Source organism: Choloepus didactylus, chromosome 4 (assembly GCF_015220235.1).
Source record: "Choloepus didactylus isolate mChoDid1 chromosome 4, mChoDid1.pri, whole genome shotgun sequence".
Lineage (NCBI taxonomy): Eukaryota > Metazoa > Chordata > Mammalia > Pilosa > Megalonychidae > Choloepus > Choloepus didactylus.
Genome location: NC_051310.1, coordinates 149,280,254 through 149,295,603, shown reverse-complemented (window position 1 = coordinate 149,295,603; position 15,350 = coordinate 149,280,254). Strand labels below are relative to the sequence as shown.

Sequence of the window (15,350 nt, the reverse complement as noted above, 5' to 3'; positions counted from 1 at the left end):
AAGAATTGGAGTAACTGTAAGATTTAATTAGTGGTTACCATATGCATTAGCTGAAATGCATATAAAGTCATAAGCCAGTGACCCAATTTCAGACTGATGTCCTGATCAGAAAAATAGCCATCCATTTAAAAATTTTCCAAAATAACTTTAGCTATTTACTTTTATTTATTGAGGAGATATATATACATACATATATATATGGAAAGGTAGGATGTAGACAACATTTCTTTAAAATCCTTTTTATCTTTCATCTGCTTTCTTCAGACATTGCAGCTATTCCCACATGTCTCACCCCAGATTCTTCCAAAAAAAAAGCGATCTATACCTAGTGATTGCAATTTTTGTCATATTTCCAAAACACATTTCTTCAGATTCTGTATCACAAAACCCCAAAAATCCATCTAACAAAGGAGGACCCTCCTCAGAATGCAGAGTAGGAAAACAGGCCAATCCAGAACACTCTTTATCAAGGAGGGACAGTCCTATATTAATACTTTTTATTTCATCACAATGCATAAGAAAGAATACCATATCCTCCTTGGTTATGTACCAAAACCATGTTTTCAAAAATCCTGGACATTGAGAATTAAACTGTAAATAAAACATCTGTGGCACTATGCTTCTGATATTTCACTCAATGGATTCATGTCAGTGGCATGAGCAATGACTGTCAGAGATTCTTGTCTTTCTTGATATCAAGTTCACTTAAAACACTTTCCTGAAATTCAACATGTGGCTGAATATTCTCCTCATTGCCACTTTCATTTCTTTGTTCCTAAAAGTGTATATGGCAGGGTTTAGAAATGGGGTGATAATTACATCAAAAATGGCAAGGAATTTATCTACTGGCACTGTGGGAAAGGGCCAGCAATACACAAAGATGCATGGACCAAAAAATAAGATCACCACAGTGACGTGAGCTGACAGTGTAGAGAGGGCCTTGGACAAGCCACCTGAAGAATGTTGCCAAACAATGACCAAGATGAAGATATAGGAGATAATCAAAATGAAAAAAGTTCCCAGAGAAATAAATCCACTGTTGGCAGTGACCATGAGCTCCAATCTGTATGTGTCTATGCAGGCAAGCCTAATAAATCGAGGAAGATCACAGTAAAAGCTGTCCACTTCGTTGGGGCCACAGAATGGTAGGTTTACAACAAATACAAGTTGGAACAATGAGTGTATGATTCCAATTATCCAGGCAGCCACTAAGAGTAAAATACAAGTTCTGAAGTTCATGATGGTCAGGTAGTGGAGAGGTCTACATATGGCTACATATCGGTCAAGGGCCATGCCTATGAGCAACACCATCTCAGTGCCTCCAATAACATGAATGAAGAACATCTGGGCAATGCAGCCTTGGAAAGAGATCACTTTTATCTTCTTGAAAAGATCAGAAATCATCTTGGGAGCTGCAATGGAGGAAACCCACATGTCAATAAAGGAGAGGTTGGCCAGCAGAAAGTACATGGGGGAGTGTAAACAGGAGTCAGAGATCACTGTGAGCACAATGAGGAGATTTCCTAAAATACCTGCTACATAGAATACAGAGAAAACTAGAAAGAGGACACGTTGCATCTCCAAAGAACTGGTGAGTCCCACCAATACAAACTCAGACACCACTGACTGATTTCCTACCCCCATGGTCTCAGTCACTTCAGGTTCCAAATTTTCCTAGAACAGGAGAAATAAGAAATTGGAATTACTGGCTATATCAGTCAGGGTTCCATTAGAGAAGCAGAACCACAAGGAGATAATATACTAAGGGATTGGATACAGGGATTTGACTTTATATAATCATGGAAGCTGGTTTAGCAGTAACTATTAGACTGTTGTTATTGTATTTGATGCTGTAACTTGAAGCCCATAGGATAGGCATTCAGGGACAGAAGGTGGATATAAAGGGTTGGGAGATAAAGAACAAAATGGAACCCACAGGCAAGAGCTAGCATCCACAAGGGCAGACTGAAACCACTGCCAATTCTCATTGCTTCTGACATTGATGGCTTGGGTATTCCGCAGAACTGGGGCCCTTGTCACAGAGCTAAAAAAAACACACTTGGCCCAGGAGTCAGAGAAGCTAAAGGAGGATCCCAAGGAAAGTTGAGCATTGTAGGCCTGGCCACTGCCTCATGCCAATGAGGTGAGTCAGCAGATAAATGACAACGTGTATAAGCTATAAAAATAGCTGTTTGCTTCCTCACTTTTACCCTCCAAATCTTGCACAATAGTCTTTCTTGCAGCCCACTCTAATTAGAAACACACAAGAAAGGGACTTCTGGGAAATGAAGCTCAGCCTAGCCAAACTGACACAATACAGAGCCTCCACAGTAGCTATTAAATAGAATGTTCAAGTAATATGGAAAATATACAAATTTTGAAAATTAACTATCACTTCTTTTTACTCAGTTAAATAAGGACCACACTGGCACTTTGGCAAAGGCTTTAAAACCACTGGTCCTAATCTCACCTGATCTTCAACCAACTTTCCTTATTGTTACAGACTGTTTAAAACTTCACCATGGATTCTCCTCTAGGATCATGGAACTACTTCAAGTAGGAAATGTAAAAAGAATTTCAACTGTGCTTTGGAGTGAAAGGAAAATGAAGGTACTAAGCATTATATGGCATTAAATTGTTGCTTCTTCTAGTCTACAGGGACTTCGAAAGGGAATTTGCTAAGAGATTTCAAATAGAGTCAAGAGACCATTCTGGAGGTTACTCTTAGGCAAGCTTCAGCCAGATATTACAAATTGCCACAGTATGCCAAGCCCCAACCAACAGTATTCCTGAAAACCCTAGGAGAGCACTGGACTCTATCTAAGTATCTATAAAAGTTTTTCTTAGTAAGTTTATTTTTTCAGACACTTAAGGCCTCCAGATTGATCCCATGCCAGATAAGCCCTGAAACCCAGAAATACCAGTCTCTCCAAGAACATCAACGAGTTCCATGCCTCTACCTCATAAGTTAACACCCCTTTCCAGCATGAAGCAGTTAAAATGGTCATTGCCCAGCTATCTCTGAAGATTGAGAGAAAGATCAAATGAGAGGGAGGAGGTCTGAGAAATTTGGATTTAACAAATGACTGTGAATACTGGCTCATCATATAGATATTTATTTTTAGTGTCTAGTGTTTTAGAATAGCCTGAAGTAAATACCTGAAGTTGTTGAACTATGATCCAGTAGCCTTGATCTTTGATAACGATTGTATAACTATGTAGCATAAAAAAAAATCAGTTGCCCATGTTTGTATGGATCTACTTCTAGAAGTTTTGTTCTGTTCCACTGATCTATATATCTATCTCTGACAATACTTTACTATCTTAGTTAATATACCTCTATTGTAAGTCTTAAAATTGGGTAGAGTGAAATACTAGTAATCAATAAGAGGGAGGGGTAAGGGGTATGGGATGTGTGTGGTCTTCATTTTTCTTTTTATTTCTTTTTCTGGAGTAATGCAAATGTTCTAAAGATGAACATGGTAATGAATACACAAATATGTGATGATACTGTGAAACACTGACTGCATACTTTGGATAGATTGAGTGGTGTGTAAATATATTTCAATAAAATTATGTTTTTAAAAAGATAGATTTTGGAGATTGACTTTCTGTCTCTCTGCTCCAGGAATTTTGAGACTTTCTCTGGGATCAAGGATTGGTCTGTGGACAAATTGGGCAATCCCATGACAGTTTAGAACTCAACAACTGTAGTCTATTCAGTGAGACTCATTTTAGGTCACCTTACAGATATTCCAAATAGGCTTCTATGTATAAAGCAGATTACAAAGCTAATCTGATTTCAAATTTACATCTAGGTCTAATTTTAAAGAATCTGAAGGCTGATCTAAGATTTGAGCTAGCAGGCTGGAATACTCAGAAATTAATACAACTGTGGGAATAAAAAAATGTAGCTTATTTGCTAGCCATTGTATATCTGGAAGTTCCCAGGGACCCCACAAAAATACTTTAACAACATAGAATCTATATTCACCAACAATCCTAGCGGATAGAAAACAATAAATATTGTTGGGAGGATGGTTGGATGGGTGAATGGCTCAGTGGATGGGTGAATGGATGGATAAATGAATGCGACATTTCATTTTGTCAGTTGGGATTTCAGTGTTCACCCAAGATCATTTTTCTTTCATCAAACTGACACCTTTTCTTAAAGGGAACTATTCTCATTCTTTGAAATTTGACATTTACTGTATGGTTATCATTTACCTCAGCAAATCTAACAAGGAAAAAAGATTTTAAATTATTTTTAAAAATTAATGAGCTAATTAATGAGCTAAGAATCCATCCTTGAAAGTTATTAAGGGGAGGTGGGGCAAGATGGCTGCATAGGGAGGTATTGAATTTAGTTAGTTCACTATAGCAGCTAGTAAACAGCCAGGAACAACAGTAAATAGTCTGGAACAACTGTTTGGGAGACATCTGTGACTGGACACACATCGTACAACAGTCTGGAATGGATGAAAGGACTGAAACTACAGTGTAGAACTGTAAGTAAAGCCCCCAAAACTGTGGAGCTGGTGCCCCTCCTGCACTGGCACTGCAGGCTGAGCTGGGACACATCCGTGTGGGAAAAAGAAGCAGTCTCTGCTGGGAGCAAGGGAAGGTAACTCAACCAAGCTCCAATTTTGGTTTTAATTAACAAATTTGGACTATTGAATGCATGCTATGAGCACAGATAAAGCCAGAGCAAGCAGGAAAGAAACCCAGAGCTTTCTCCTGGCAGAGAGGAAACAGGGCTGATGGGGAAAAAAAATACATAAATAAATAAAAACAGACACTTTTGGAGTCCTCTGAGCTCAGGATACTGGAAAAGGGCTGTGTCCCAAGAAAAGGGACACACAGAACCCGGTACAAACTCTGGTTCTGGCCTGATGAACTGGAGAGCTGTGGACTGGCTCTGAAAAGGGAATTTCTTTCTTTTTTCTTTTTTATTTCTCTCATTCTAAGTAACTCAGTAGAGAATGCCTCAGGCATTTTCAATTGTTAGCATTGACCCAGGCAAGGGTGGAGTTAAGATAATCAGAAAGTCAAAGGAAAAACTCAGGGGTAGGAGATAAATCCCTAAAGGGCTTATCTTCCCTAAGAAAAGGGGAAGGCAGGGCTCAGCTCAAGTGGCTGCCCTCCCTTAGAGAATTCAGACCCCAGGGCCTAGGGGGAAAGAAAACACAAACAGCTTAAGCTTGGTTTCTGACCATCCTCTTCCTGAGCAGGGACAGGTTGTGCTGAGAATTAAATGTACCATATGTCTTTATGCCAGTAGGAAGCTGTGGGATGACAAGTGCCACCTGCTGGGCAGGATAGGAAAAGCACAGTCTAGAGGCCTCACAGGAAAGTCTGATAACTTTCTGGGTCTCACCTTCAGGGAAACTTAATACTGATTACACCCTCTTCCTGAGACCTTGGGCCATCTGGTCTGGGAAAATCTGATTAGAGTAATCAAGGAAACCAGATGCTTAAAAAACAGAAAATGAAATATCACATTAGGAAAAATGAAGATATGGCCCTGTCAAAGGAACAAACTTACACTTCAAATGAAATGCAGGAGTTGAAACAACTAACCAAAGATTTTCGAACAAATATGCTTAATCAAATCAACAAGCTGAAGGAAAATGTGGCAAAAGAGGTGAAGGATATAAGGAAGACACTGGGTGATCATAAAGAAGAATTTGTAAGCTTGAAAAAACAAATGGCAGAACTTACAGGAATGAAAAGCACAATAGAAGAGAAGAAAAACACAATGGAGACACAAAACAGCAAATTTGAAGAGGAAGAAGAAAGGATTCATGAACTAGAGAACAAAACATCTAAAATCCCACACACAAAAGAACAGATAAAGAAAAGAATGGAAAAATATGAGCAGCATCTCAGGGAATTGAGTGACAACATGAAGCACACAAATATACATGTCATGGGTGTCCCAGAAGGAGAAGAGAAGGCAAATGGAGCAGAAAGAGTAAAGGAGGAAATAATCACTGAAAATTTCCATCTCTTATGAAAGACATAAAATTACGGATCGAAGAAGTGCAGCGTACCTCAAACAGAACAGATCCAAATAGACCTATGCCAAGACACTTAATAATTAGACTATCAAATGTCAAAGACAAAGAGAGAATTCTGAAAACAGTAAGGGAAAACCAATCCATCACATACAAAGGAAGCTCAATAAGACTATATGCAGATTTCTCAGTAGAAACCATGGAGGTGAGAAGACAGTGGTATGATATATTTAAGACACTGAAAGAGGAAAACTGCCAACCAAGAATTCTATATCTGTCCTTCAAAAATGAGGGAGAGTTTAAAATATATTCAGACAGACACTGAGAGTGTTTGTGAACAAGATACCTATTCTACAAGAAATACTAAAGGGAGCACTACAGGCAGATAGGAAAATACAGGAGAGAGAGGTTTGGAAGGCTAGAGGCATGTGTGACACCAGAAGTAAAGATAAAATACAAAGCCTGGGCTTGTCTAACTTAGTGAAACTTAGAGTGGTCAATGACAGTGATTAAATGTACTAATATATGAAAGTTTTTACATGAGGAAGAACAAATGAATGTCAGCATTGCAAGGTGTCAAAAGCTGGATGATATGGGGGAAAATTTACAATCAATGAAACTAGCATCTATAGTTAACAGTAACATTGTAATATGCTTCCATTAATTGTAGCAAAGGCAATCACCAAAGCTAAATGTCTATAAGAGGGGGATATAAGGCAGTGGGATAGGATTCTTGGTGGTGTTGTTGCTGTATGACCTTTTCATTGTATTTTTTTTCTTCTATCTTTTATTTTTTTTTATTCCTCATTTTTTTCCTCTTCTTCCTCCTTCTTTGTGGTAGATATGGAATTGTCTTCATATAGATTGTGGTGGTAAATGCCTAACTATATGATTATACCAAGAATCATTGATTGTTTACTGAGGATGGATTGTATGGTGTGTGAATAAAACTGTTTAAAAAATAAACAAAGGGATACAAATGCTGGAGAAAATGTGGAGAGAAGGATGGACCTATTCACTGTTGGTAGGGAAGTAGAATGGTACAGCCTATCTGGAGAGCAGTGGGTTGGTTCCATAGGAAGCTAAGTATGGGGTTGCCATATGGTCCTGCAACCATGTTATTGGTGTATACTTGAAGGAACTGAGAGCAGGGACATGAGTGGACATTTGCACACTGGTGTTTGTGGCAGCAGTATTCATGATTTGCAATGGATGAAGGTGGCCTAAGGGTACATCAGCTGATGAATGGTATGGTGAACTGCAGTGTATACATACAAGGGAATACTGAGTGGCTACAAGAAGGAATGCTGTGAGGTATGCAACTAGGTTACTGGACCTTGAGGACACTATGTTGAGTGAAATGAGCCAGAAACAAAAAGGCAAACATTATAATGCCTCATTAATATGTACTAACAATAATTTGCAAACTGTGAGAATTGAATCTGGGAGCATGGGTTATCAGGCAAAGGCTTATGGTGAATGTTCCTAGATTGTAAACTCTTACAGCATTCACATCTATTTATTTATGAGTTGTAATGGTTATTTCTAAATTCTGAGATGCTGAGCTGTTTCTGTGTGACCTGTTCAGTTCCTGGAGCTTTGGGTGTCTGTCTGGTGCTTGGGACTTGGAGCCAGAGTTCAACAGCAGTCAGTGTCAACATTGTCACATGAAGCAACTGTTAAAGAGGATGAAAAGGAAATTAGGCTTTGATTGGAGATATGAATGAAATGGACTTGGTTGTGACTGGGGTAGATCAGACTAAAGAATAGAGGATGATGTTGACTTTTTCAAACTTTAGCTTCTGTGTTGGACAAAAGGAAGAGATGTTTATTTGATACAAAATCTATACTTTCTGTAGCATACTATATAATTTGACTTGTATAGTTAGTTTACTCAAATACCATAATTACATGAAATCTTGAATAGGGAGTGAGATCTGGTTGGTCTGTATAGGTTAGTGTGGAGCCCCCATATATTCCAAAGTAATTTGGGCAGAGAATAAAAAGTATTTGCAAAGCTCCCATGAGGCACTGGGGGGAAATGTGGAAATATTAAACTTCCCCAACTGGGAATTCCTGATATTCTCACAAGCATTGAGGATTACCAGTTTAGTAGGCTGAGCTCTCAATCTTGGGGCATACCCTTATTAAGCTTGTACTGCAAGGAAGAGGATAAGCCTACTTATAATTGTGCCTGAGAGTCACCCCCCAGAGAACCTCTTTTGTTGCTCAGATGTGGCCTCTCTCTCTAAGCCCACTCAGTAGATAAACTCAGTGATCTCCCCGCTATGTGGAACATGACTCCCAGGGTTGTAAATCTCCCAGGCAACGTGGGACATGACTCCTGGGGATGAGCCTGGACATGGCATTGTAGGATTGAGAAAACCTTGACCAAAAGTGGGAAGAGAAATGAAACAAAACAAAGTTTCAGTGGCTGAGAGATTTCAAATAATGTCGAGAGGTCATTCTGGATGTTACTCTTATGCATTATATAGATATCCCTGTTTAATTTTTAATTTATTAGATTAGCTAGAAGGAAATATCTGAAACTTTTGAACTGTAATCCAGTATCCTTGATTCTTGAAGAACAGTGTATAACTATACAGCTTATATAGTGTGACCGTATTGTGAAAACCTTATGGCTCACATTCTATCTAGTGTATGGACAGATGAGTAGAAAAATGGGGGAAAAAAGTAAATGAATAACAATGGGGGAGGAGGTGTATGGGATGTTTGGGGTGTTCTTTTTTACCTTTATTTTTAATCTTATTTTTACTTTTATTTTTTGGAATAATGAAAATGTTCAAAAATTGATTGTGGTGATGAAAACACAACTATATGATGATACTGTGAACAATTGTTGTAACCTTTGGATGACTGTATGGTATGCAACTATATTTCAATAAACTTGCATTTTAAAAAGTTATTTCAAAGAAGAGCAAAAAAATGTAAAGAAAAAAGAAGGAAATAATAAACAAAAGAATATAAATTTACAAAATAGAAAATAAAAATGCACCACAGAGAACAAACAAAGCCAAAGGTTGTTTTTTGAAAAGACAAATAAAATTTAAAAGCCTCAGATGAGACTGACCAAGGGAACAAAAGAGATGGAACACGTAACAAATATTAAGAATGAAAGAGGGACATAAGAGAGATGTTACAGACATTGGAAGTATGAGACTATAATGACTAACTTTATGCCAACATACTTTAAAAAATGATAATCTGAACAAATATCTATACAAACATAACTTGCCAAAGCTCACTGTTCTGGACATCCTCAGATCCGTTGCCACCCTGCTCTGTACCCCTGAAGCTGAACTTTTTAAGGAATGCATAAACTGGTCTCCCTTGTTCTCTGGCTGCTGGATGTTTTCCGTTGATGAGAAGCACCCTCAAAGATGGGAGGTCAGACGAGAGAGAAAGATAGGGGTATTAGTCTCCTGACTAGTCCCTGCCAGGCCCCACGGTAGCCTTCTCTACATCCATAATTCTCTTCAGAGGTTCCAGCAACCACCCTGGGGTGCTTTACTATTCCTTACGACTTCCTCTCCTCATCTTTCTAAATCACCCTCCTATTGCTCTATTTGAGTGTACTACCTGTTTTCTGCAGGAACCGTGATTGATAAAATAGTAAACCTAAATAGTCCTATAACTATATTAAAGTAATTAAAGGATTTGAATCAGCAATTTAGAAAAATCTTCCCATAAAGACAAATCATTTTAAGGCAAAATCTACCAAAATTTCAAGGAACAAATAATTATAATTCTATATAAATTGTATAGAAAAAGAGAAAACTTTCTCCCCAACCTTTTCTTCTGAGACTAATCTTGATACCAAAATTTGACAAGGACAACATGAGAAAAAAAGGTTTCAAGCCCATATCACCCATAGACAGATGCAAATCTGACAAAAATGCTTTTACCAACAAAGAGGGAAAGGGGGCATTACTGCAGGTTGGGGTCCCCAGAAGCAAACACTGAGATGGGGTTTGGGGTACAACATGTTTATTAGGAATAAGAATCCATTAAATTTTCAAAAAAAAAAAAAAAAAAAGATGTTTATTTCGAATCAACACCTTTGAAGGGAAGGTGGAGGGAGTAGGATTGGGCAAAGAAAGAAGTCAACTGAAATGCAGGTCTAACAAAACCTCCACAGTATGGGGCGCTGGAGTGAGTTTTGCTCTATCACAGTTTTCCACACAGGCAGCAATGGTCTTGTCTTTGTACCACTGCTTACATTCTCACTGGATATGAGCTGCTCCAAAAGAGTGTGACCTCAGGGCTCTCTGCTGCTGAAACAGACCCAGGGAAGCTGACAGCTAGAGGCTGTAAGATTTGAAGTGAAAGTGGGACCTCTACAGACCGGTGTCCAGTAGTATGTAATTTTAAACAATGTATTTTTATGCTTTGCCTGTTTTGCATATGTAGGTGATAAAAACACAAAGAAATTGTGGTGGTTAACTGTAGAAAGGACAGGGTGGAATAAAAATAAAGGGGCACACAGGGCCTTCTAAGGAACTGGAAATATACTGTGGCTTAACCAGGTGATAAGTACATAAGAGTACATTTTATTATTTTTAACATACAATATAGGTTTTATATATTCTTCTATTTGTAGAGTGTTTCACAATTTTAAAAAATGAAAAATAAAGAGGAGAAGATAGCTATGGACATTCCAGAGAGAAGAAACAGCAAGTGTGAAAGTACAGAGGTGACAGTGAGCAAGTAGTTCTTTGGGAGGAAAATGACTATAGTGGCTTCAATATAAGGTTGTATAGGAGGAATGTGGGAGATAAAATATAAAGATGGGTAAAGAAACAGATTGTGGAGGCCCCTGAAAGCCAGGCTATGGAGAATGAAATATTCCATAGTGGACTAGAAGCCCATTCGGAGTTTTTAAGTTGGAGAGGGCTTTGCATATATAAAGTAAGAGGCTAGAGAGGTAACTTAGAAGTCATCTGCTTAGACAGGATAAATGAAGCTATGAGAGATTATATACATACATGTATTTTTTTAAAGGACCGTAACACTATTAGAAATGGCCAAGATTTAGAGGTTAAGAAAAAGAAACCAAGTTAGTGATACAGGCAGAGAAATCTTATCAGAGAACCAGGAGAGTTCAAGGACCCACAAGTCAAGATATGAGATTTTTAAGAAGCTAAAGAGGGTGGACAGAATCAAGATCACAGTGGAGTCAAGAAGAATAAGGACTAATTCCATGTTTATCAGATCATTAATAAGAAAATAGGTGATGAAACAAGGGGTTCTTGTAGGGATTCTTCACTAATGTATTCCAAGTGCCTAGAACTTACCTAGTGCATCATATATGCTCAATAACTATTTGTGAAATGAATGAATGAGTAAAGGGAGGAGGAATCCAGATTGCCAGGACTAAGGTAAAGATGAGTTGTTCAGAAAGTGAGTCTACTGAGGGTATTAAAAATAAAAGGAAGGAGAGGGATAGAGAAACAGTTTATAAAAACAGACTTTTATCAACTAAGTAAACAGGAAAATTTTAAGCATTTTACAGGAGCCAGGTATGAGAGTCAGAGGTAATTGATCATAAGGTTCTGGAGTAGCAGGGGGTTTGCTCTGCAAAATTAGAGGGTCATGTACTGCTCTGAATTAGGAGGGGGAAAGGAAAAGAAGGTATGAAGATACAAAGAAATGTAATATATAATATAAGGCTGTTTTTTATAATGAAAAGAACACTAGACCAGTGACAGGTAAATTTTAACTAGACTAGAAATCAAAAGGTCTTATTTTAGTGGCTCTACTGCCACTTTAGTTTATGTTTTTTAAGTACATATATGAAATTATTTCTGCCTATTACTTTCATTTAATCACGTCACATCAAATGAATCAAGGGAAAACCCAGAAACCAAAGAAAAGATAATCAAGTATCATGGAGTTTGAGGTTTGGAGAGGAATAAAATTAAAATTATCACAGTTTACCTGGAATCTAGTCAGAATGGGGAGGAGGAGATCCAGAGGCACAGGGAAAACACAGAGAAGTAAGAAACATCTAATTAAAGGCCACTAGACTCGAGATCCAAGATGATACAGGAGTGAGAATTAACCAGCAAGAGAAGGGAAACATAAGGGTCCTACAAAATTCAAAGCTTTCCCAGTCTCCAGTCTTTGTTCATTCTATAGCATATTAATATTTCAAATGCACTGGTTATGCTTGTCTACTGCTCAAACTCATCAGTGATTCTCCATTAGCTAAAGAACAACCATGGTATTCACAGACCTCTGTGTTTTGGTCTCAGCGCTACCTCATCCTGTGTTCAGCCAAATCAGTTTCTTCACAATCTCTGAAACTTTTTTTTTTTCCTTTTATTCAAACCATCTCTCCACCTAAATACATCACTCTATCTTGAAATGCTGCACTATTTTTCACAGCCTGTTCAAAATCTACCCATTTCATTAAATCTTCCCAATTCTCCTAGCTAGAAAAAATTATCTTGTTCCCCTCCTTTCTCATAGCATTTTGAGTGTATCATATATAACTTAGCACCTTTTGACCTGTGTAGTACAGTTACATGTGCATGACGTTTCCTCTGTTTCCAAGCAAGAAAGCAGAATCCCTGTATTATTCATCTCTGTAGCCAATCTCAGCTTCTAGGAAAGTTTCTTAGGGCAGAATTTTCAGCTCTAGGCAGTCTCTAAGTATTTGCTTGATTTGATTTGTATGAATTCCTTAGTAATTTTAAGTGAATTGTTTAAAATAAGATAATTTAGAAGATGTGGATAAAGGAGGGATAAAAAGAGAAGAGACTGAAAGATGATGAGGAGTGGAGAGAATAAAAGACTCAAGAAGAAAAAATAAAGAAGAATTGGGAGAAAGGGCAAGAAATAAGAAAAGGCAGAGTGATAAATAGCATGCAGAAGAGAAAGAGAAAAGAAAAAAAAGAATGGTCTTGGAAACTCTCCTGAAGTTCTAAGACTGGGAGCTAAGGTGCCCAAATAGAAAAATACAGAAAAGGAACTTAAAAGTAGCTTACATCTTTCAAGTTCCAAAGAGTTTTAGCCACAAACCCAAGTGAAAGACTTTAGAAGGAAAAGCTAATTTTCTCACAAAGACAGGATCTGAGCTTTCCTTGTCAGAAAATATTTAAGACAGGCAGCTTTATGGGTCAAAAATGGCAGATGTTTAATTTAATGGTTTCCCCACTTCTTTCTACTTCTTTTCTAATGACACGTTTCCCTAAAGAATAGTCCTCTGGTAGTTACCTTTGCATCTCTCCACTGTGCTGGCACGGTAATTCTTATTAATTCAGAGTAATGCTTCTGAGTCTATCTCTTGTGCCAGATTGTAGCTCATGGAGGGAAGAAACTGTCCTTTTCTCTGTGCCCCCAGCACTTGGCACATTGTGGAAAACATAATAGAAGCAGAACTGGTCTTTTTGTTTAATGAAGGATGCACAAATTATCAAATGAATGAACCTAACCCAGAGCATCATTCTTTGAATAATTCAGGAGGATTGGGATTTGTCCTCAGCAATCACCTCAGCTTTATTCTAGTCAGTCATTTATTATAATAACTAATTAAATAGTCAGTGTAGGGGGAAAAACATGCAAATGAACATTCCTGCTTTTTTGGCATACACAGCCTGAATTGCATACTTCTGTTTTCTTGATCTATGTAGAAATTGTCTTCTACAATCAAGACCAAATACATTATTAACTCTGGAGTAGATGGGGGAAAACAAAGTAGATTATTGCCAGACTAATCTGAATCAGGAGCTAAATCTAAACATCTAATTTGCATCCTAACATTATTTACACTCTTGTCTTTCTGCATCATGGTTTTTACTCTTGAATACCTGAATATTTCTCTGCCACTGTTTAAAGGCCAGAATGGTTCCCCTGCAGGGTATTTTTTCAAACTCTGCCTATTGACTCAACTACTGTTCTCAACTCTTTCTCCTCTAGGTACCCTCTCCTCTTATTACCAGTGGTAATTTCAAACTGTGATTTAGTAAACAAAAAATATCTTAGCCAATAATATCTTACACATTTATCTGAGTAAATCTTTTCTGGCCATTCTTCTCACCCACCTGTTGTATGGCAGATCTGAAATAGGAACATCTTCAGAAAAGTCAGTCCTAACATAAAGATTTGATTTCCTTCAGAGTACAAAAAAGTTAGCTCATTAGCAATACAGAGGGTAGTAAAAAGTGATTCCGTATAGAAAAGAAAGGCCAGATGACTTCAGTCTATGCTGGGAATAGCCTTATCGAATTAGGTTGATTTTTCCCAGAGCAACATAGAAGAAGACAGTTAATGGGTCACCTAGGGGAAGGGATCCCTCATGAGTAAATAAATATTTTCATGTTATTTTCCTCCATTAGGGCTTAAGGTCAAAGAGAAAGTCCTAAGATTCATGAAAAAGTCTTTCAATTACTTTTTAAAGAAAATTATCTTTATTGTGCTCCTATACACACACATACAAGCACAGACACAAGTACACACATTTAGATATTTATTTTCTAGATACATGCATTTTGGGTAAGTTGAAGAAAGAAAAACAAGTATATTCTGAGGTTTAGCAAAATAATTTTTTAAAAAAGAGCCACTGAAAATATGAAGAGCACTTGTTCTTGACTTTTTCCTGAATCCACTTTGATTTAAGGGTTTTCTTCAATGTTCTTACATCTAAATGCCTGCTGACCTGCCAACTAGATATTTATAATACTTTTTTGGGCTCATGTAACTGAGAAATTAAGAATTAACAAATAATTAAGATGACTGATTCATTACATAGGTGCTTTTCTCTTACTTTCCAATATGTTGCAGAATAGCCAAAAAGAAATACCTAAAATTACTAAAACCCACTAAATTGTAACCCAGTTGCCTTGCTCTTTGGTAATGATTGTATAACTGTATAACTTTTATCTGGTGATTGTAAAAACCTGTGACTGGCCTCACTTGTATCTCTTTATCCTGTTTTACAACTTTGGAGTCTTATGATCACAAAGATTGTCCTAATGTTTACTAATGAAAGAACCTGGGTCAGCCCAGAACTAACTCACCCCAATTCCTGAACTATCTTACTAAGCAAAGCTATATCTAACCAAAATTGGCCCACCTGACATGCACAATAACTTAAACTTTAATCTTAAGTGATCATACCTTATTATAATACTAACAGTCAAGCCCATCATCATATTAAGGCCACCATTTTTTATATATGTTCTGTGACTAAGCATGTAATCAATCTGCACATGCTCATCTTTTGATACTATAAAACTTTCAGAGTTACTGCAGTTAGGGGAGACAGATTTTAGGCTGCTAGTCCATCTGTTCTCCTTGCTTCATGTAGCA

The 15,350-nt window shown here is 37.5% G+C and overlaps 1 protein-coding gene across 1 annotated transcript; it reads right to left on the bottom strand.

Annotated features, from left to right (window-relative positions):
* Positions 1–705: 705 nt before the first annotated feature.
* LOC119533401 (olfactory receptor 4F6-like) lies at positions 706–1,644 on the bottom strand. Its single transcript, XM_037835443.1, has one exon. The coding sequence runs from the start codon at positions 1,642–1,644 to the stop codon at positions 706–708; it is 939 nt and encodes a 312-aa protein (XP_037691371.1).
* Positions 1,645–15,350: the final 13,706 nt, after the last annotated feature.

What these genes read in the sequence shown, in the direction of transcription:
- LOC119533401 (XM_037835443.1), bottom strand. Translation starts at nt 1,644, where the DNA reads ATGGGGGTAGGAAATCAGTCAGTGGTGTCTGAGTTTGTATTGGTGGGA.